This window comes from Papaver somniferum, chromosome 4 (genome assembly GCF_003573695.1).
Source record: "Papaver somniferum cultivar HN1 chromosome 4, ASM357369v1, whole genome shotgun sequence".
Taxonomy (NCBI): Eukaryota; Viridiplantae; Streptophyta; class Magnoliopsida; order Ranunculales; family Papaveraceae; genus Papaver; species Papaver somniferum.
This window is the reverse complement of record NC_039361.1, coordinates 74,197,793-74,219,453: the sequence shown is the minus strand read 5'-3', so window position 1 is coordinate 74,219,453 and position 21,661 is coordinate 74,197,793. Positions and strand designations below refer to the sequence as shown.

General features: G+C 37.0%; 2 protein-coding genes and 1 long non-coding RNA gene across 3 annotated transcripts; 2 read left to right on the top strand and 1 right to left on the bottom strand.

Moving 5' to 3' along the window:
- Positions 1-946: 946 nt before the first annotated feature.
- On the bottom strand, positions 947-3,920 carry LOC113275914 (cyclic dof factor 1-like). Its single transcript, XM_026525491.1, has 2 exons — positions 3,505-3,920; positions 947-2,596 (listed from the first exon to the last, which is right to left on the bottom strand). The coding sequence occupies exons 1-2, from the start codon at positions 3,700-3,702 to the stop codon at positions 1,307-1,309; spliced, it is 1,488 nt and encodes a 495-aa protein (XP_026381276.1). The 5' UTR covers positions 3,703-3,920; the 3' UTR covers positions 947-1,306.
- Positions 3,921-10,867: 6,947 nt separating this feature from the next.
- LOC113273987 lies at positions 10,868-11,474 on the top strand. The gene is made up of 3 exons (XR_003322699.1): positions 10,868-10,954; positions 11,041-11,266; positions 11,353-11,474. It is a non-coding gene; the product is annotated as an uncharacterized LOC113273987 (long non-coding RNA).
- Positions 11,475-11,642: 168 nt separating this feature from the next.
- Positions 11,643-14,703, top strand: LOC113272695 (pentatricopeptide repeat-containing protein At3g16010-like). The gene is made up of 4 exons (XM_026522497.1): positions 11,643-11,822; positions 12,134-12,528; positions 12,890-13,211; positions 14,164-14,703. The coding sequence occupies exons 1-4, from the start codon at positions 11,643-11,645 to the stop codon at positions 14,701-14,703; spliced, it is 1,437 nt and encodes a 478-aa protein (XP_026378282.1).
- Positions 14,704-21,661: the final 6,958 nt, after the last annotated feature.

Here is a 21,661-nt window from a genome sequence, read left to right as displayed (position 1 = left end):
TTTCAATCCCATCTGAGTCACAAATGCAGTAATTCTGTAATGAATATCATTTAGGACTAAAAACTGTTATCTACAAACCTCATCTATCACTATCAAAATAAAGAGATAATGTGGGTGCATTCATCATCACCAGCAAGTTTCTACCATTCGTTTGTCGTTTCTCCGTCTACCTAAGATGAATGTATTTACCAAGTCTCCGACAGTCGAGTTGGTCGGACACTCGGTAGGTAGCAGACCTCTTCTTATTTTTTTTTTACCGTGCTTAATTTTACAGTGAAATCGACTTAAGTTACTTGGCCTTTGCTTGAAGAATTTTCATAGTCTTTGAAAAAGACGAATAAGAAAGCTTTATGGACTTCATGAAACAACAACTTTTGTTCACAGCCTTTTACGCCTTTTTCTTTTTTGTGCGGCCACTTGTGAAAAAGAAAAGAAAAGGATATTCCTGTGGATTTAATGGTAGAATTCAAGTTTATCTTCAACAAGAGAGGACCTACATGAGCTTGCCATTTTAAATTTTGCTCCATTTCAAGTATCTTTCCCATAGTAAGTAATGTCTCCTTAGATTGTTCCAAAGAAAGCTGTAAAGAATGCCCGGACCTAATCTAAACCATGGAAAAGTTCTCTTGGATCTTCCCAACCTCTAGACAAGATTCATAATTTTGAGTACAAAAGATCTACATTCCATTGTCATTTGTTTGTTATCTGTTGTTGTTGTGAATACAGGATATCTTGGTGGAATTTTGAGATGATATACTGCAAATCTGCAACATATGGCAGTTTCTGTCTTTGCGAAATGGTGGCCATGTCTGGATTATGTTTGTGAGTATCAAAACAAATGTAGAAACAGGTTCACCAAGGTATTGGTTTCTGCTGCTAAGGTAGGTTGAGAAATAGAGAACACGATGAATGCTTTCCAGCTTATGCGTTCCGAACACACAGAACATGAAGAAGAAATTCCTGATTTAATTCACAAATTTTATTTTAGTACATCTGAGAAATTGGTAGAGCTAAGAATCTCTCCCTAATCCATATATTGATATGTACATGAACTCCACCTGAGCAAGCAAACCATCTAATTTTAAGGTCAAAAAACGAAATAGGAATTCATCTAAATTAAGCTACTCTGTAGTAATAGTAATTTCACACCACGGAAACAAGATCTTCAACCTCGTTTTCTAGGATGTCGTGGAATGTAGCTGATGGATCGACGTATTCTACATGGAAACAACATGTGGTGAAAGCCACCTCAATGAACCCATTCCACTGCCATGAAACATTTCTAAAAAGTTTCCTGCAACGCCCATTATGAGATTTCCTGGAAGTTTAGTGACCGAGACAAGGCTGCAGGGTTTGCTTGCAACACCTGTGAGGATTCCGTTACGTGACTCTTTTCACTAGACTTCGACTGGAAGGCCTTAAAGAGACTTCCTCCACTGACCGAATCAGCTATATCGTTTTTAATCCCTAGTGTGGCCCATATGGAACTCCTTGCAGCTTCACCAGGATCGTCAATCCTCAAAGTCTTAGGAATCCAAAGACTTCTCTCTGATGAATTACTTTGTGCTGGTTTATCTTCATTTACTGGAACATTTTGTTTAACTGTGTCACCTTCTCTTGTATGCTTTCCTAATGTAGTACTAGATCCCGGTGGAGGTGGACCGCCTGAAATAGGTGCAGAAGATGATGGAGCTAACCAAGGAAGGCTCCAATTTCCTGGAACTGCACAACCCCAATAAGGAGCTGCAGGATAAAACGGTATGGGAAAGCTCGAAGCACAAAAACCGGGAGGAGGTACTGCTGAATTCCACTGAGCTGAGTTCCATGGATAGCCCCAAGGAGACCCTGGAAAGCATGCCATTTGTGGAGTGAAACCATGACAATTCGGCATCACTGGTTCGTGCAATGCAATTCTACTTCCTTGAGTAGAATTAGAAGCAGTTGAAGAAAATCTGCTCGAGTTCTCTTCATCGTTCGTTCCTCCACAAGAATCTGGAATTTTTTGATCTTCTGACCGGTGAAATCCATTCTTTAACATTGTTTGGTCTGCAAGGCTCAAACCCGAAGCCATAGACTCGCATAAGGGATTGTCTGGTCCAAAAGTGAGAACCGTTCCATTGCGTTTAAAAGCTGGATGTTGAATCCCATCAGAAATATTAGTATTAGCTGTATGAATGGTCTCAGAAACGGACAACTGTCTGTAATGGGAAGCTGAATTCTTGTTCTTTCTACGTCCAGCACCAACTGGAACATTTCTCATGGTTCCACCAGCTGTCCAATATCTTTGGCAGTTCTTGCAGAAGTGTCGTGGTTGGTTAACATTGTAATTGTTGTAGTAACAAAACTTTGTGTCCATGCTATTACAGCGAGGACATGGAAGAATTTTGTCAGGCTTCTTTAGAGTCTTATCTTGTGAGGCACTAGTTTCGCTATTTTCTTCTTCTGTATTCTGTAGTGCAGTTTCTTTGTCAGATGATGGTGTTTTAGGGTTGTCATTCATTCCAGAGGACGTACTAGGAATTGTTAGCTCTTCAAGAGCCATAGCTGATGCTCCATCTTTGTCGTTAGCTTCAGTAGGTTCTCTTACTTCTGTATTCTGAAAATTGTAAACAAAAACTATGGTTAGTGGCAAATAAAAAGAAAGTTTTATTCAACGATGTATGGATAGTTCTATCAAATCAAGGAAAATTTCATGTTCAATTTTCCGTAGTTAGACGTAACAAGATCTTTAAACTTCAATATCTTAGTAGGATCAGAATCAATCAAAGGGACTACTAGTAAACACCAAATTACTTCCCAAATACATAAACAACACTTGAGAAATTCAAGTCAAGGAACATACTCATTCTCACTCAATTATAGTCAATTGAAATTCAATAAAATACTAAAATTAACAAATTATTTTGAAGCTCTCAACTCAATAGCAAATCAATGAAGAATTGTATGTTAATATGATTATATGACCAAACTTCAGTCGCTAGAGATCTATAGGAACAGAACACATGGGAGATTTTTGCATAACAAAACTGAGCCACTAAAAACATGAAGCAAAACTGAACCACTAAAAAGATCTCACAACCCTCAACCACTAAAAACATCTTTTTAAGGTAGTGGACCTCAAAAACCCTGAACTCTAAAAATGAAAACTCTACTGAAATTGAAACAAAAATCTTTCAATTACAAAAGAGGAAAGATTTGAGCCAGAATTTGAAGTACAACTAAACTAAATTTGATACTAAAACAAGGACACTATCATCAATCCCCAAAATAGAGAAGTTCCTTCAAAAAAGGGAAATAAAACTAACAAACCATACATACAACTGAAACACTAAATCAATCATAGTACAGGAACATCCGAACATACAAAATTAAACAATAAAAGTAATATCAACCCCTAATTCATTTCAGGTCAATGAATTCTGGGTTGTTAATAGATTTTCAAAATCTAAACATTAACTAAGAAAAAGAACAACTTCATCTATAGATTTTGGCTAGATTTTATACCTTATCTTGTAGAACTGCTTGACTTGTTTCATTATTATCCCTGAAATTCTCCGGTGAATTCCCAAAATCTTGATTAGAGAAGTCATGATTTCCTCCTCCATCTATGGATATGACTGAATTCTCGCTGCTACATAGAGGTAAAGGAAGAATTGTCTTTCCAAATAGCTTAATAGCTGGATCTTTATGGGCTTCTGACATTTCTTTCTGTATTCTTTTCTCTGTCTCTCGCTCGCTAGATTTTCTTTCCTTTCTCTCTCTCTAAAAATAGTGAGTTTGAGTTCGATAATCTCGAGCTTGACTAGGATTTTGTTGTTTCAGTTTGGGATTTGATAAAGTGATTTTGGAGTAGTCTGTCTGTTTATTTTTCTTTGCGCTGCGTTGAGATAATTTTGAGGTGAGTTTGGAAATGATTTTTACTTGTGTGTTTAATGAGCTTTGGTGGACGCCACGTCATATGGAAGAAAATTTGTGAGCCACAAGTTCTTGTGGCTTTGCAGATCTTAAATGACTCGCATCACAAAAAGAAAGCTGGATGGACTCCCACGTCCAAGTCAGCAATATCCCCACCCTTTTTCAATTCCTCGCCGATTTTTCTTTCTACATTGGATAATATTCTGATAACGTCGTATCTTTTGTCGATGCGAGAAGTGTCTGAAAACTACACCAAAGCTGCTTTTGTCGACGCGAGAAGTGTCTTACCAAAGCTGCAAAGTAGAGCAGGATTAGTAACACGGCTTCCCATAAAATACCAAATCAAACATCTCAATCTCTTGGTTGTTTTGTTACTAATTGAGATGGCCTTATATTCAGGGCCAAAGTCCGATGTTTGCTAAAAGCATGAGCTAGACAAGTTGAATGTAGTTTAAGTCGTATTGCATGCAACAGATCCAAGGTTGAAGTCCTAGAAATTTTATATTTACACCTTATTTGTTTGCAGCTGACTCGTCTGGATCTGACAGAAAACATCTGACTGAGTCAGATCTGATTCAATATGTTTGTTTTTCAGGTCAAAACTAGGTTAGACTGATAAAGATCCCATCTTTCGGGCATGTTAGAAGAAAAATTCTCCGTTCTTCTTTTTCTTCCTTCAATCTCTACAATCTATGATAGTGTTACAATTACTTCAAGCCATATTCAATAGACATCATTAATATTATAAAAGCCTTTTACCATTTCTATTCTTATTATACGAATAAAAAGCTATTTGAGAATGTCGTTGATGAAGTAAAAATTGAAACAACTAAAAATCCTACGTTATTCAATAAATTGATTGGCGTTATTAGTATGAAAACATCTATTGTCACTATCGCTACCGGTTGAAACATCTAAGATCTTTATAATCAATAGGTTGGTTAATACTTTAATCCTAAAAGGTATGGTCGTCGCGGTAAAATGCACACAATTCAAAAATTTCAGGATTTCTTCTGATAATTGTTGTTTTGCACACTTTTTTCACCAACCAAATTAACTTCAACTCTAGAATTCTTTTTTAGAATATGAAAGGTGAGTCTTTTCTATTCGAGAATTGGGGTTAACCACTGAAATCGAACATAACTGCAACCTCCTGAGTGATGCACAAATATGAATTTCTCGGAGGGATTTAAAGCACCCCAATCTCATGGATGGCACCGACAAAGTCTTGCACCAACACCGTCTTCTCTCGTAGTTGGCACTAGCCACCGACTTTTCATCACCCCTCGTCGTTGACACCATCCATCTGTTTTTTTTGTTCTTTCTTGTTACTTGTGCTAGACAACGACCATTTCGCGTAGTTAGTAGCGGTAGCCACCGGCACCGCTTTTCTTTTTGCTGGTGATGGCCACTTCTGTAATACCTCTATTTTTCGCATGACACATGGTCAAAAATACGTCATTGAATGATGTGAAGCTTCATTTCAGGCATGTGTTGCATACTCTATGATGCTCAAGGGCATGCTGGACAAGAACGGAAATTGCACCCCTAGGTTGCATTATGCAAGTACGATCCTGGCCAAGAGCTAAAAGGAATCATTATGTTGCATTCCAAAAGTTGGTCATTGGCCGAGAACTGGAAATACATCACTATGATGCATCTTTTCATAATTCGTTATCGGGAAAGTAGGTGGACTTGTTATATGGCACTTTACTCCCCCAAAATTATTTCTACAAATATCAACAAGACATATTTAGATAAAAGATGTTGGTTGATTTGGCTGGTAAAGCATCTATGATCTGAGAGTATCATCATGTAGCGTTTCCTTCTCGAGAGAGCTTCATGATGCCTAAGCATCATCGTTGTTGTGTTGCTAAACCAAAAATGCATCAGAATTATACAAAATGAAAGAGAGGTGAAAGTTACAATAATTTGCATGGGTCGAGCTACTTACGACCTAAGTTCCACAAATGATACACATGATTATGCATCACTTTCAAAATACCCTTTTCATATGCATACAAGGCTTTACTTGGACTTGGACTTTGCATCGATGATGTCTTCGCCTTATTATGCTCGAGTTACGTGTTCTACTAGATATGACCTTTCATATGAAATACGGTCTTTGATTGATTCCTTCATGGTGTGGGTTGGGTACGTTGGCAGCCTTAATGTAACGTATATTTGTCCCAGAACTTTGTCGTTCATGTCATATAATTTAGAGGTTATTGTGACATTTTAATAACTCATATCATCTGGATTGGCAATGTGAGGCAAGAGATGATTGTTTACATACAAGAGGTAGTTGTAGTATATTCTTTGGATGCTCATACTTCATATCAAGGTACCCAATATAGGCATATGCCAACTACGAATTTGGCATGGCAAGGAAAAGGAAGCTAACTGGTACGCAAATTTGGGAAGCTCGCATTAATCCACTTGCATCACAAGGATGATGCAAGGTAAGAATAGCATGAACCTGACCGATGTACCTTTGGCACAAAAAAACCATCACATACATCCATCTCAATGCCGAAATGAAGTAAGGAAGATGAAAATGACCTATGTACAAGTCCAAGGCATGCCATATACTTGGATATGACTCGAAAAGTTTAAAAATGCATTAATATTAGCACTTGGCCTTGCACTCTTCGCAGAATAAGGGTAAGTTCGAACAATGTGAAGCTACTTATGTATGCTTGTAAGTAAAAATCAACGTGCATTTTCCTGGAAATAAGTAAAGCTTTACGAATCGTTATATGCGTTATGATGACGCATCATAGAGTTTTGGCCTGTCGGGCGTAGCGATGAAGGCGAATTTTTCCGGTTATTTACAACTTCGTTGCATATTCATGCCTAAGCTTGCTTCATTACCTCGTGTTGACTCCATGGAATGCTAATATTAATGTTAAATGACTAAGGCATTCGATGCAAATGCCCGACGTAATTCATGATGCCACCGTCTAGCGTTATCTGATGCCAATGTATGGCTCTATTCACTAAGAAAGGAATCATATGACAACATCGAAACAAGCAAGACCAATTGATGCCTACACATGACACCATCAATTGGAGTTTCAATTGAGCTCGGTGCTCATATAAACTTATCAAAAGAGATTTATATTTAGTCGAATATGTACTTTGCATGTGTAGTGAACTCACTACAAATTGGATTATCAGGAACAACTTTCATCTCTATGGATTGAGATAATTGAGAATAGATAGAAGGGATTGGAGGATCAGGAGAATAATTAGGCGAATTATAGTGATAAGAAGAAGAAGACTAGGGCAGCACAAAACCGACTCAACCCACCAACCCAACCCACATCCGCCTGAAATTACCCGCACCCGACCCAACCCACTTAGGAGCGGGTCGACTATGGGTCACAACATCAAAAATCATCGTATGGTGGGTCGACTATGGGTGACAACTTCCCTCACCCGACCCAACCCACCCACCCACCTAAATATTTCTAAATTAATGCTAACCCTTAGATTACCTATCCTAGATGAACCACATCCATTGAAGTGATAATATATAATGCCTAAACCTAATCATCGGTAGCTTCTCTTCACTGAAGAGTCTTCAATCAGTTCCCTTCAACGGCAGTCTCAGAGGCTCAGTTTATTTTTTCATTTTCTCTTCGCTTTGTAAATCAAATCACAGCATCACCAGCAACAATCAATCAACATCGTCACCAGTAAACCAACAACCAAAAGTGAGACTAGGAATCATTGTAATTTGTAAATACTAATTAGGGTTTTGTTTCCTAAGATTGATTTTGGGTTGGCTTATTTCAATTGGTTTCTTATAGTGCGTTTGGTTCAAGTTTTTGGACGTCCAAGAATTGGATTCCTAGGGAATCCATCCAATTACCCCAGACCAAACAGTCCATATAGTTTCGTAATTGGATTCCTGGGTAATCCAATTCCCCCCAAAGCCTTCTTTTCCATTGCATCCCTATTCCAATGGAATGCAGTCCGATTCCGGGAAAAAAAACGCGGAGGAAAGGAAATTACGAGACTGCCTCGTAACAAAACAAAATCCCGTTTTCACATTTCTCCATTTCCAAACTCGAGCGACGGGCTGAAGGAGAAGAAAAAAAAAACCAGAGAAAAATCAATGGAGATCGAGAAGGATTGAGACTGTTAATCGTTGATTATTCTTCTACTTCGACAAGAAACCGTATCATATTCTAAAACAAATCCATCTCTGATTTCGAGGGCGCAAAATCCATCTCTGATTTTGGGGATTTAGGATTAGGTAATTCCTCACCTCTCTTTGATTTTTTTGATTATTTCTTCTGATTTTTTGATGATTTCAGTTTAGTTGGTTGTTAATTTTGTTGCTTAATTCTTCTCCTAATATATACTATCAATTGACGTCCTCTACTAACGAAATCCATTAAACCTCTCACCTTTGATAGCTCAATAACACCTGTTTTTATTGATAGCTCCAGAAAACACACCTACTTCACTTAATCGTCTATCCAACGAGTAATTCTAACATTGATAGTAGATTTCAGATTTGGAGAAGCTCTTGGAACTGCTCTTCTTTTTTATTGAACCTCTTCGTTGATAGAGAAAAGTGGGATTATATGGACGATTTAGTCACTTATTATTGATATTGTATCTGCCCTGGATTTATTTGGTTGTTGATTATTTATGGCATGTATCATCTAGGACTATGACTATGTTACTTCTAACTGTGAATCTTGGCCACATATCTGGGAAGGGTCTTGAAATACATTATAGAAGAGTATGTCTCTTGTTCTTGTTTCGATGAAGGATCTTTGCTTTCTTCAAGCTATATTGTTTGGTAACTTTTGAATAGCATATTTCGTCCGTCTGTGTCAATGAATTTTCAACTTAACTAAGTTGATTAGAATAATCTTTCTGATGTCAACTTAACTAAGTTGATTAGAATAATCTTTCTGATGTCATCTTAACTTAACTAAGGTAATGCAAATTACCTTTCTTGGTTACAATGGGGGATGATGTGAAAAAAGAAAAAGCAAAGGATAGCTCAGAGGAGATTCGTTTAAGGTATCTGGTTTAATGTTGTCTCACTTGATTTTTTCTTTTTCCATATCTAAGAGATTGGTACTCCCCAATCCTGATAACTATATCATATTACAATAGAAGTTCAAATTGGACTGTATGGGACTTATATTTTGTGACCCGATTCACACAGATGATAAATATTAGGATTATATTTTTGAGAACCAAGTGGCATGTGAAAACAATCTGTAATATGACTGTTTTATTTGATGTTTGTGTTCTTTCATCTTGTTTCTAACTTGCAACTTTTCACAATATTTACAAAAGTTAGTACAATTATTTCACCTCTCACATCTCTAAATAGGATGGCCATCTTGTTGGCTCATGATAAGCTCAATATTTGTGTATGGTTGGTGTTACACTAGGTATGCTAACATATGTCTGAAAGAACTAAAATTTAAGCGATCTGACCTTGAGTTCGGAAGCATTGCTGTACTGTAGTGCCTGAGAACAAATCTTTCTTGAACTTTATTCACAAAGCCTGACGACGGATGTCTTACCCATGATGTGGTGTTTAAACAAACTTTAGTTATCCAGTATATCCTTAATATTGCGATTGGTTTTTGTCTGGTTATTATTATAGTTTTTGCTGAAAATGGAAGGATAAGACTGGAATCAATACCTAGTAATAAATATATACAATTTGTCTTACCTGTTTTACTCTTTGCTCACTTATCCTGTGCTCGTCTAGTGAACAGTTATTTCAAGTACCAGATGAAAATGGAATTTCGTGTACTCTCGTGAATTGGGTTTGCTGAGTACTTTGTAGCTTTTTGTCTATAAGTTTTTTTTTGTGCCAGATTCGCAAAGGGTTTTTAAGGGCTGCTAATTTATTTTGTCATCTTCTGTATTTGCATATGCATGAAAGTGCTGAGTATTTCTGTCCCCAGATTCGCAAAGGGTTTTTTGTTCAGATTTTAGCCTTGTTACAATTGGAGAATCAGGTTTAAGTTGTATTCATAGTTTGCTGATGTATATGCATCTTTACTTAATTTGTCTTCTAACATCGCCGAAATTGTTGTTGTTCCAGTTAAATTGTCTTCATAGTTTGCTGATGTATATGCATCGACTGACTAGTTCTCATTTCTATTTTTCACATATAGGTCATTGTTGTTCTACTACAAGTTACACAATCAGGAAGGGCGTCTCGATTTGCTTTAACTTTTCTCGTAAGTACTATTATTAACTTTCGTGTTCTGTTTTTCTTGTTGAGTCTGCACCATAAGACATTACTTTATACACTCGTGATATCCTTGTAAAGAACAAGTACGATTACACCTAGGCTACTATTACACAATCAGTTTAGAATCATTGATTTTGATTGCTTTGCTGTATTCTGTATATGTGCATTATTTTCTATCTGAATGTAGCTTGCCTCCAACCTGGAAATATTGTACATGTGTTTATTATGCTTGACTGTCCTTTTCTTATGCTTGTTGAACTCAGACCAACTTCCAGTATGGCTCCTCTAGTCTTGACAAAGAAAAGAAAACTAGAAATGATGAATGATAATATCCGAACAACGTTGGATGCTGTAACTTTATTTTACCTCTACTTTTATTCATATGTTCTGCGTTACCAAAGTTGCGTGTTAAGATCAAATGATTGTTTTGAAATGACTACCGTACGACTGTGGGTGATGCAAGATTTAGTTTACAAAAGCGACACAAAATGTAAATCGCAACTTCGCCTCGATAGACGTACTTTTCGAATACTTTGCCATAAGCTATCCACCATAAGCGGACTAGAAGATAATAGGAATTCTGATGTTGAAGAAATGGTTGCAGTATTTTTGTATGTAATTGCACATCACCATAAGAATAGAGTTGTAGGGTTTATGTTCAAGCGATCTGGAGAAACCATTAGCAGATATGTAAACACGGTGTTGAGAGGAGTTATTAGACTTCAAGGGGAGTTGCTTAAACAACCAGTTGCAGTGGCTACAAGTTCTGTTGATGAGAGATGGAATTGCTTCAAGGTATGAACTCAAACTTTGATGTTTCATGTCTTTTAAGAATATACCCCGTATCCTTAATGAATCAGTAATACCTTGTTTACCTTTAGAACTGCCTAGGGGCATTAGATGGAACACATATTAGTATCCATGTGGCAACCGAAGACAAGCCTAGGTATCGTACAAGGAAGAGCTCGATTGCAACTAATGTATTATGTGTATGCTCCCATAACTTGGAGGTTATATATGTGTATCCTGGCTGGGAAGGTTCAGCTGCCGATTCTCGTGTTCTTAGAGAAGCAATATACAAAAAGAATGGCTTAGAAGTTCCACAAGGTAAGTTCATTAGTGTATTAAAAGAATGGGTGTTTCTAGTGTTCTTTAGTGAGATAATGATGGTTTTTGCATGCTGACTTGTCTAGGTTACTATTACCTTGTCGATGCCGGTTATCCGAATAGTGGAGGATTTCTTGCGCCTTTTAGAGGTCAACGTTATCATTTAAAGGAATAGGGGCAAGGTCGTTTAGAACCAAGGAAAGCTGAAGAACTATTCAATATGAAACATTGTAGGGCTAGGAATGTGATTGAACGCGTTTTTGGATTGTTGAAAATGAGATGGGCAATACTTCGGAGTCCTTCATGGTATCCAGTAAACATACATTGTTGTTTTATCATGGCTTGTTGTTTGATCCATAACCTTATTAGGAGAGAAATGCCTATGGATGAATTTCTACCCGAAGACAATTATGAAGATGGACCAGTTAATTTGGTTTCTCCTCAAGAAAGTCGAATGATAGAATTTGTTGATTCCTCAGATTATTGGGTTGTTCAGAGGAAAGAGTTAGCTGATCAAATGTGGGAAAGATGGACTGCACGTAGACGTAGACGCGTAGTTAGTTAAAAAACTTTGATTTTCCTGTATTAGTCTAATTTTTAATAACTTTCGTTTGTTACTGTATGTTTATTGAACTCCATTGAAGTTATAAGGATTTATGTTTGATAATGTCGCAACCAAAAAGAAAAAAAATGAGAACTCCTATGAAACCTATGAACTTTTGCATCTTGTATCTACTCAATGTTATAGCTGTGGAAGAACAAACATCCGACTGAATTTTGTTGCATCGGGTCAATTGGTTGAAGTGTGTATGAATAAGTGCCACGGTTATGAACAAGATTATTTCTAGCTTTGACAAATCTGGGCAGATTGATACAGCATTGCTAATATTTGATCATATGAAGGATTTGAAATGTGAACCAGATACTATCACATTCAATACAGTTTTAGCAATTTTGGGCCGTGTTGGTCGTGTCGATGAATTGCTACATCAGTTTTCTTCAATGAAGGAAACCGACATGGTGCCAAACATAGTCTCTTACAACACATTAATCACCAGTTTGCGAAAACTGGGAAGGATGGATCTGTGCTTAGTTTTCCTGCAAGAAATGTGTGAAAGAGGACTTAAGCCAGATCTCCTTACCTATACTGCTTTAATTGAAGGATTTGGGCGGCTAGGGCATACTGAGGAAGCACTGAGACTCTTTGGAGACATGAAAACAAGAGGTGTACGTCCTTCTATATACATTTACCGTGGATTGAAGTAATTTGTTCAATTTGTCTATATGATTGCAAGGTACAGTTTGTATTTTGTTTTTTGAGGCTTTAGCTGTTAAATTTTTTCCCTTAGATCTTGTTATTTGGTTTAGAAATTTGGAAAATCTAGGGTTTATTTTTTGGTGCTCGTGATCTTTTATTTGATGAATGTTATGCTCATAGATTTTTTCTTCTTTACACATTAGAATTTGATTTCTCTAAATTGTTGTAGACTTGGTTATGTGTGGACTTATAAGCTATTCAATTTTGGGTCACTTAAAGTTGCATACCGTATCTTGATTATAGTAATGTTCACTCTTCATGGATTGGTGAAGTTATAATTATTTTGTGTGAATGCTTGTAAACAGGAAAGTAATGGCACCTCATCGGAGTTGGGTAGAAGCTGAAGATAACGTATTGGTTGATATATTGACGGAACTTACGCTCGATGGCAAGTGGAAAAGTGATACCGGATTTAAATCGGGCTACTTGAAAGTTATTGAGCAGAAACTAACTGAGAAACTACCAACTTGTGGGTTAACTACTACCAACATCGATTCTAGAATCAAGACTTTGAAGAAACATGCGATGGCCATCAATGAAATGGTAACTATTGGCAGTGGGTTTGAATTTGATTACATAAACAACAAGCTTGTGTGCGAAAAAAGTTTATTTGATGACTGGGCTAAGGTATTTTCGAAACTACTGAGTTATTCATTCATGGTAAACTATATGTCAGAGGCTGTTTTCTTCCCTGTTTCATAACATCTAATCCATAATAACTAAAGCGGCATGTTAGTAATGTGGTCATAGGCTTCTATCACTGCAGACCGTATAATTTCTTTCTCCTCACCTTTATGTTCACTAGTTTACATAATTTATATTTAAATATTTTGTCATGGCCAATTACATATGAATGTGCATATATCGAAACAGACACTCAGATATAGAATCTTAGTATCAATGTTTTAGGTAACTTACGTGACATCTCAACAATAACGTGTTGGATTTGTGGTACACCTTGAGCAGTTAGTTGTTCGTCCTCGTCAGTACCTGTCCTTGATATAGTTGGAGTTGATTTTAGGTAACTTACGTGACATCTCAACAATAACGTGTTGGATTTGTGGTACACCTTGAGCAGTTAGTTGTTCGTCCTTGAGCAGTTAGTACATACAGACATTTCATGGACAGATTGTAGTGATCAGCGCAACAAGTATCAAAACAAATACGAACGACGTGACAATTGTCGTCAGAAAAATAACAGGGCGAGAATAGTCGGTATAAATCACTTGGCATATCATTTGAATGAAAATTTGGCGATCTTTTTGTGGCTGTGTGCCGTTATCTTTGTCTTCTTCAGGGCGCATATTAATTGTGGATAATATATGGATTTGTGGATTTGTGGTACACCTTGAGCAGTTAGTTTCTATTTCAGAGATGTTTTTCAGTAGCCTAACCACAAGCGTAAGCAATATATCATCGTTACACCTGATAACATTTTCAACTGTTAGGTCATGTATAAGTAGCACAAGTCCTGTATAAATGTAATATGTGTTGTTATGCAATGGTAATTACAATCATGTATAAATGGTAATCACCTAGTCTGGTAACAAGTTTCTGTTTGTTGCTTTTGTTCTTGCAGTCTCATACAAATGCAAAGGGACTGTATGGGAAAGCATTCCCTCATTTAGATGCATTAGTTGAGATATTTGCTGAAGATAGGGCAAATGGTAAAGGGGCTGCTTCACTTGCTGAAGAACTAGAAGAGATCGAGAAAGAAGGCGAACAAGAAAAGGAAGAAGAAAATGATCAACAACAAAGTAATCAGTCCGAGTCAAATAGTGGTAAAGGTAGAAGGAAAAGGGTACGTTCATCATCCTTTGGCATTGTATCCGGTGAATCAAGTGGAGATTCAAATGGCCTTAGTTTGATGGCTAATTCGTTTAGCAAATTTGTGACGGGTACACTTGATCACTTTGAAGCGGTTCGTGTGTCCCTTGCTCAAGAAGCCGATGTCAATAAACGCTTGTTTGAGGAGTTGAATAAGATAGATGGGCTCACTGAAGATGAGGTGATAGATGCCGCATCTATTATTCTCGATTCATCTACAAAAACAAAGGTTTTCTTCGGCATGGGGGAAGAAAAACGATCCAACTATGTGAAGAACAAGATTCTTAAGTAATGTAGTTTATGTTTGTGAGTGATGTTAGGAGGAACTACTAGAAACAATACTTTTCAGTCCTTACTGTTTTAGTATTACAACTTGTTTGTTTAGAATTTTTTGAATTTTTGGAACTACTAGAAACAGTATTTTGGTTTAGAAATTTGAAATTCAAACTTTTAGAATTGGTTTGTTCTTAGCTATCAAAGTTTTAAAGGGAAGGAAAGGTACTAAAGTGATTTGGGATTTATTGATTACCCTGTAATTGGATTATGTCAACCAAACAATAATATTTGAATCAGGAATCTCATTCTTAGGAATCCAATTCCTGGAATTGGATTACCTTGTAATTGTATTCCTGGGCTTCCAAAAACTTGAACCAAAAGCACTATTAATGTAATGTTCATTGTATTTTATGGTGGGTAACCCACCACCCATCCGATCCAACCCACCGTAATGTGGGTCGGTAAAAACCGACCCATTGTAATGTTGGGTTGGTTGCGGGTGACAACTTCTGTTACCCACCATCAGTGGGTTGGGTGACGGATGAGGCCAAACCCGACCCAACCCGACCCATGTGCAGCCCTAAAGAAGACATTGTTAGAGAAAGGAGTTGCAGAAGGTATTAGAGAAGAAGATAGAGTTTTACATTATTCAATTCATTACCCAGATATGTGTACAACATTCTGTATAAAAGGCTAGATGCAACACTAGTATCGTGCAGATCACGAGCCACTCGCATGAATAACTATACCTAGACTACTAACGGCACCCGACGCCCAACTAGATAAGGCATGCCCATAACCAAGATGGTCTGCCTCAAGTAGGTTCATGACAACTACCGACCTCTCCAAATCATCCTTGTCCTCAAGGATGTAAACTGTGAAATGAACTCGGTTGTATAAGATGTAGGTAAGCTCGTCTAATGGAAGGCACTGTTGCTGCAGCTTTCTAACGGACACCAGAACCGTTGTGACTCTCATGATCTCGACACAAATCCAATAACCACTGGTCTCCTCTTGTGAACTGTCGGAACCATACATGCTAGTGGTTTCTTCTTCAAAAATAATCATCGGAATCGAGCCACTGGTGCTTATTATCTCAAGGTTAAACCAACCGACATCTTCGTAAGTCACTGCCCAATGAGTACTAAAAGAAGCATAAAGTGCAGTGCTAGTGTTGGCCAAGGTTCCACCGCAGTTACAAATAACTTTAAATGAGTAGTATGCATACCAGAATTCCGAGTACTGTAATGAGACGAAGCACCTGTACAGCCACCAACTTGAGCATAGTGACCATTCTCAATTTAAGCACCAAGATCCACAGTAAATTATCGCCCTCTTGTGGACAGTTTGGATCATAGCCTCTTCTACTTGTTTTGACCTTAAATTCCCTACTGCGCCTCTGATGTTGAGAAAATAGTTCAATTAGTCGACTGCAATAAGGGAATGTGGACCTGACAAGGAGTAACCTTTGCTTTATACCCTTGGTGATGACAATAAATTTGAGGGAAGTAAACATCTGATACCTCACTTCTAAGCTCCGCAGATTGCGAGCTAAGAGAATCTGCATAAACAGTTGTAGTGCCTTATAAAATATCTCACTACCAACTCCTAAATTCCTGTCATTACTCCTCATTTTCGCATGCAACAAGAATTTCCCAACACTACCAGCAATGACTTTTTCCAACTTATTTCTGAAATATGAATTACTCGCAAATCTCAAGCAGTAAGAAGGGAAATACAAATTTGTTGTCAAACCTGAAGCAAGATCTGACATTTCAGATTCCAATGGCGACGGTGATGGGAGTAATAGAATCTCCAGTCCCAATCTGTCTACACCAGGTATACTGCCAGCAAAAACTCCCTTAGCTTGTATGAATCTGTTCTGAAATCCCACTTCCCAGACCAAAATCTCTACTCTGTTATAATGCATCTTGTTCCCTAACCATAAAGCAAGGACTCGACTGTCACAACGAAGGTGTTGCTGAACAGTAACCAAAATGAAAGTAGCCACTACTGCCCATACATACATTCTTAGCCTGTAATTTTTCCATCGACTCACTACTAGGTACGGGTCACTACACTCACTTTCCATATGACAATCCATGTGATAATATAAAACCCAATGATGCAATTCTAAGAACCCATGAAAGATGATAGTCAGAATCCCGAATGAAGGAAACTTGAACTTAAAACCTTCCCATGGAATCTGGAGCACATCCACTGAACTCATGTGTAGGATTGCAATCCCATATGACACCTTGCACCTCAGCTGCACAAGTAAAATTTCTTCACAGTACCCATGTTTCAAAACTGGTTCATAAACAAATTTCCCATGGTAATCATCCAATAAAATTGAACCCATCGTCTCACAAGATTTGTAAACTTCAGTATCATTAAGAAACACAAAAATAATCGAATTTATTGAGCAAAATTCTGGTTGATACTCAAGGATATGAAACAATAGAAGAATCAATTTAGTCAACCAGAGAAGATTACAGTGTTGCTGCATTCTGTCAGGTAGCCTTCTATAATCACCACTTCCACCTTCTTCAACACTTAAAATCACAATATATTTCGCAAACCAAAATTCTAATAGGTACCCAAGGTAACTGGTGATACTATCCTCTTGTGACAATTTCAGGAAAAACTTCCCGTATTCATTGTTACCATTTCCATCAGATAGAAGCACACATGAATAAGAAGACAACAATTCCAAGGTGTAACTAAGCTTATTATCTGCATAATAAGAAGTATTCCAACTCGACTCGAACCATTTGCCTCTATCAATTACTTTTCTAGCAAAAATAAGGATACAATGAGAGCATTTTTTCCTACCAGCACACATAAGAACATGAAGCATCAAACCTGTTGAATGAGACATCCACAGTATGGTTGTACCCATTCTCCCTCTATCCAACAACATAAGACCATAACCATAACTGGTGATACAATCGCTGCCTGACATTCTTGCAAACAGATTCTTACCATTACAACTGTCATCATCTTTCACCAACACAAACACAACTGAATTCATAAATCTGGAATCCAATTGGTACCCATATTGAAGAATAAGCTCATAAAAAGATTTCAGACCATATTTTTCCATTGAGAATTTAGAATTTATCCTAGCACAATAAAAACACATCTCACAGATCACAATTTCTTTACCACGATCAAAAAGCATACGGATCGAGTCAGAACTAGATATAACAACACATATAGAAGTAATTTGCGATACCTGTAGTCTGGAAAATATCTTGAGAAATTGGAACATGTAAGAAGTAAAGTAATTAAGGATTTGGTCTTCCAACTGCTGAAATTCAACTCTGAAATTCTGATTAGACCAGTTGAAATCCTCTATTTTAATATTTGTGACCTTTCTAACTCGAGAATTTAAAACAACATTAGGAGAATCATGCTCATAAACGAAGGGTTTACCCTCTTGATAATCCAGAAACGTTGAATTCCCATTGTAATTCTGAATTTCCTTAAGAATACTAGATCCATCAACACTAGAGAAAACTATTCTGGGTATAGATCCAAAATTACCATCATCTGGAACTGAGTTTGAAATAGTTAGAGTTGATTCTAGCTTTTTATCGATTTCTTCCTCGGACTCCGATTCACCACATCTGAGAGAGTGATTTATTGTTGTAGTAGAATCTAAAACTTCAACTGACGCATCCGATACTGGTGGATTTGAAGATTGTAGAGTGAAATTACTAGCTGAACTTGAATCAATTATCACTTCTTCCATGACAATCTCATCCTCCATCTCCGTAGGTTCCATATCCTCAACCTCTTGTAGTGATTCCAACTTCTTCTCGGCGATGGAAATGAGAGTTTCAATTTATAGAAGATTAAAATCACGATTTGGTGAATTCTTATCCCAGATTAGACGTATAGACTTCATTCTCAAATCAAATAATTCACTGTATAATGCTTTTCTGGCTTCATATTTATCTTGTTCTAAGATATCAACCCTAGTGGTTAATTCTTCAATTTCTGCTTCTACTTGTGAAGCTTTAGTTATTGCAGCGGCCATCGTAGCGGTCGGAGAATCGACCGCTCTGATACTAGTTGTAGTGAACTAACTACAAATTGGATTATGCAGATAACTATCCGAACCGGGCGCACCGAAGTACTTTTTCTGTAGGTTGAAGTGGTATAGAACCTAGTGAACCGAAGGAACAACTTTCATCTCTATGGATTGAGATAATTGAGAATAGATAGAAGGGATTAGAGGATTAGGAGAATAATTAGACGAATTATAGTGATAAGAAGAAGAAGACATTGTTAGAGAAAGGAGTTGCAGAAGGTATTAGAGAAGAAGATAGAGTTTTACATTATTCAATTCATTACCCAGATAGGTGTACCGTGTACAACAGTCTGTATAAAAGGCTAGACGCAACACTAGTATCGTGCAGAGCACGAGCCACTCGCATGAATAACTATACCTAGACTACTAACGGCACCCGACGCCCAACTAGATAAGGCCTGCCCATAACCAAGATGGTCTGCCTCAAGTAGGTTCATGACAGCATGACTCAACTTGTCAAGTATACTACATTAGTCAACCTAGTTGACAGTCATGTTATGGATTAAGTTTTGGCTTAACTATGTACTTGTCCAAGGAAGTACTCATTTGACTCGGTAAGTTTGATGGTAGCTTTGTTGTACAATTCATTTTTCTACGAGAAATCAACTAAATCATGTGGGAGGATATTATTTAAGGATTTGGTCTTGCGTATAGAAGCACACTCACCATAAGTAACGCGAACATTGCGAGATTGAGGGAAGTAGATGAGAAAGTCTCGGTCTTTATACAATTGTGGGCATAACTTTCCATATTTTCAACTCTTGCTCTCTTTTTCTCTCTCAACTACTTTGATATGAGACTACTGTAGTTACAACTATATAAATAATATTAGGCTATTCAGATAATTAACAAGGGTCGGAGTAGTAATCTTACACAATAGTGATGCACAAATTTTGATAACATGAAAATATTAGACCTCAACCACATAACTTCAATCTTCCAGTAGAATCCCACAAACACTCTGATCTTATTTTTTTTCTCTACTTCACTCTCGAAGACCATCTCTTCTCTTCTTATTGGGACCAAAGCATTGCTCAAAGGGTCATTTGCTTGATTTAGCAAGCGGCGTTCAATTTTGATCTCTCATATTTATTCTTGTCCAATACCCCCTCACTTTTTCCGAATCGTTTTATCCCTAAGACAGTAAGACATGCAAATAAAGAAAAAAAATCAAGTTCAATGGTTATTACCTTTTTTTTTTATTTGTTATCATTATTATATAGGGGTATCATGTAACTTTGGGATTGTAGAATCGTTCTTAGGCTAGGTACCATGAAATTCAGTTCAAGCTCCAAATTGCCTAAAAAAGTGATCAAGAATCAAAGAAACAAAAACTCCCGATTTTATTCTACATCAATAAAGAATGTTCTAAGAAGTGCTATCTCAATGATAACCCAATAATCGCTCAAGCGCTTTTTGTTAATTCTTTTTCTTTCTTTCTTTTCTCGATCATTTACGCTATCATTTAAGTTTTGGTTTTTCTTTTTTTTTTAGTTTCAAAATCTATGTCAGTGTACAGAAAACAAACAAATGCTTAAAAAGAAAAAAGAAGAAAGAAAATAAATTTATCATTACAAGATATAAATATGGGAATCATTGCAGGAGTATAACTTAAGTATATTGCAGCATCATAAAAATGTTGAGTAACATGAACAATCCCCGTACCTAATATTTTGAGATTCTATCGACATGAAATTCATTTTGAAGTGTCTGATTTTGTAAAGGAAAAGAAAGGATTTTGATTCCATGAGTTTTGTGGGAATCATCTTCCGGATCACAATAGCAGAGACCACATTCCCCGTTTCTTTGCCGAGTATAACACAAGATTTCCGATATAGTTTTCAAATCGTTGAAGAGGGATCCAATAAATCGTCAAAGTTCAAAAATACATGGTGTCAGTGGGACAGAATGACTTAAAAGTACTCAACCCTCACCCAAGCAAAATAACAGCGTCACCAGACCAAACTTTCACCTCCATGTATTCTGAACCCTGGGTCCCACATCCAAAAAGGCCAAGTGAAAAAGTTCATCAAACAAAATTACAACCGTCCATCTATAATATTAAAGTTTATCTGGATCTTTTTAGAGGTAGATCTCATTTACTCGTGTGGACCAACAAATGCACAGCAGAGAAACAGAGAATCTAGTTTTAGTGGCTGCTGTTTGCCCCTGTACACGTGGCGTGGAGAGAGAATTTGGAAGATTTTTTAGTTTAAAAATGCTTAAAAGGACAGGTGTTGTAATGAAGATAAAAAGTTGTTCTCATTTTCTGTAATTTTTTCCGCATCTTTTTCCTTTTCCACGCAAGTCTATGCGGATATGAAAAAGGTCGTTGTGAATATCAAATCAATGACTAACACGTCGAGTGACCTAGTTTATTCCTACTTTTAGATTTTCCTTTTTGCTTTTTTAGGTTTTTTTTTTGAGTCACGTATTTCGTGCACTGACTTTCGTGCTTTGTTACTCGGGGTGTACTTTTCTTTCGTATGAAAGGGTAGTTGTACATCTAATCAGATACAGTCGGTGCTTGTATTTTCTTGTCAGTCTGAGATAGTTCTTTGCGATGGTTCTTTTTATTTTTCATTGCAAAAATCAGAGGGCAATTGGTAATTTTTCCCCCAAGTTGGGTAGGCAATTGGAAAGCCACATTCCTCGACTTTAGTGAGAATAATCAAAACGATCCTAAGTCAAACTGACTGCAGGTAATGTCATCCCAAAAATGACAAAAAAAACTGTCACTTATACTTCGAATTTTAATCTTGACCGTTGATTATCAATGAAATCCAACCATAAGATCTAAAGATGTTGTTACAAAAACTGTTCAACAAATGTTACAATTCAACCGTTTTTTTTTTTTTGATACGAAAGATGGGAT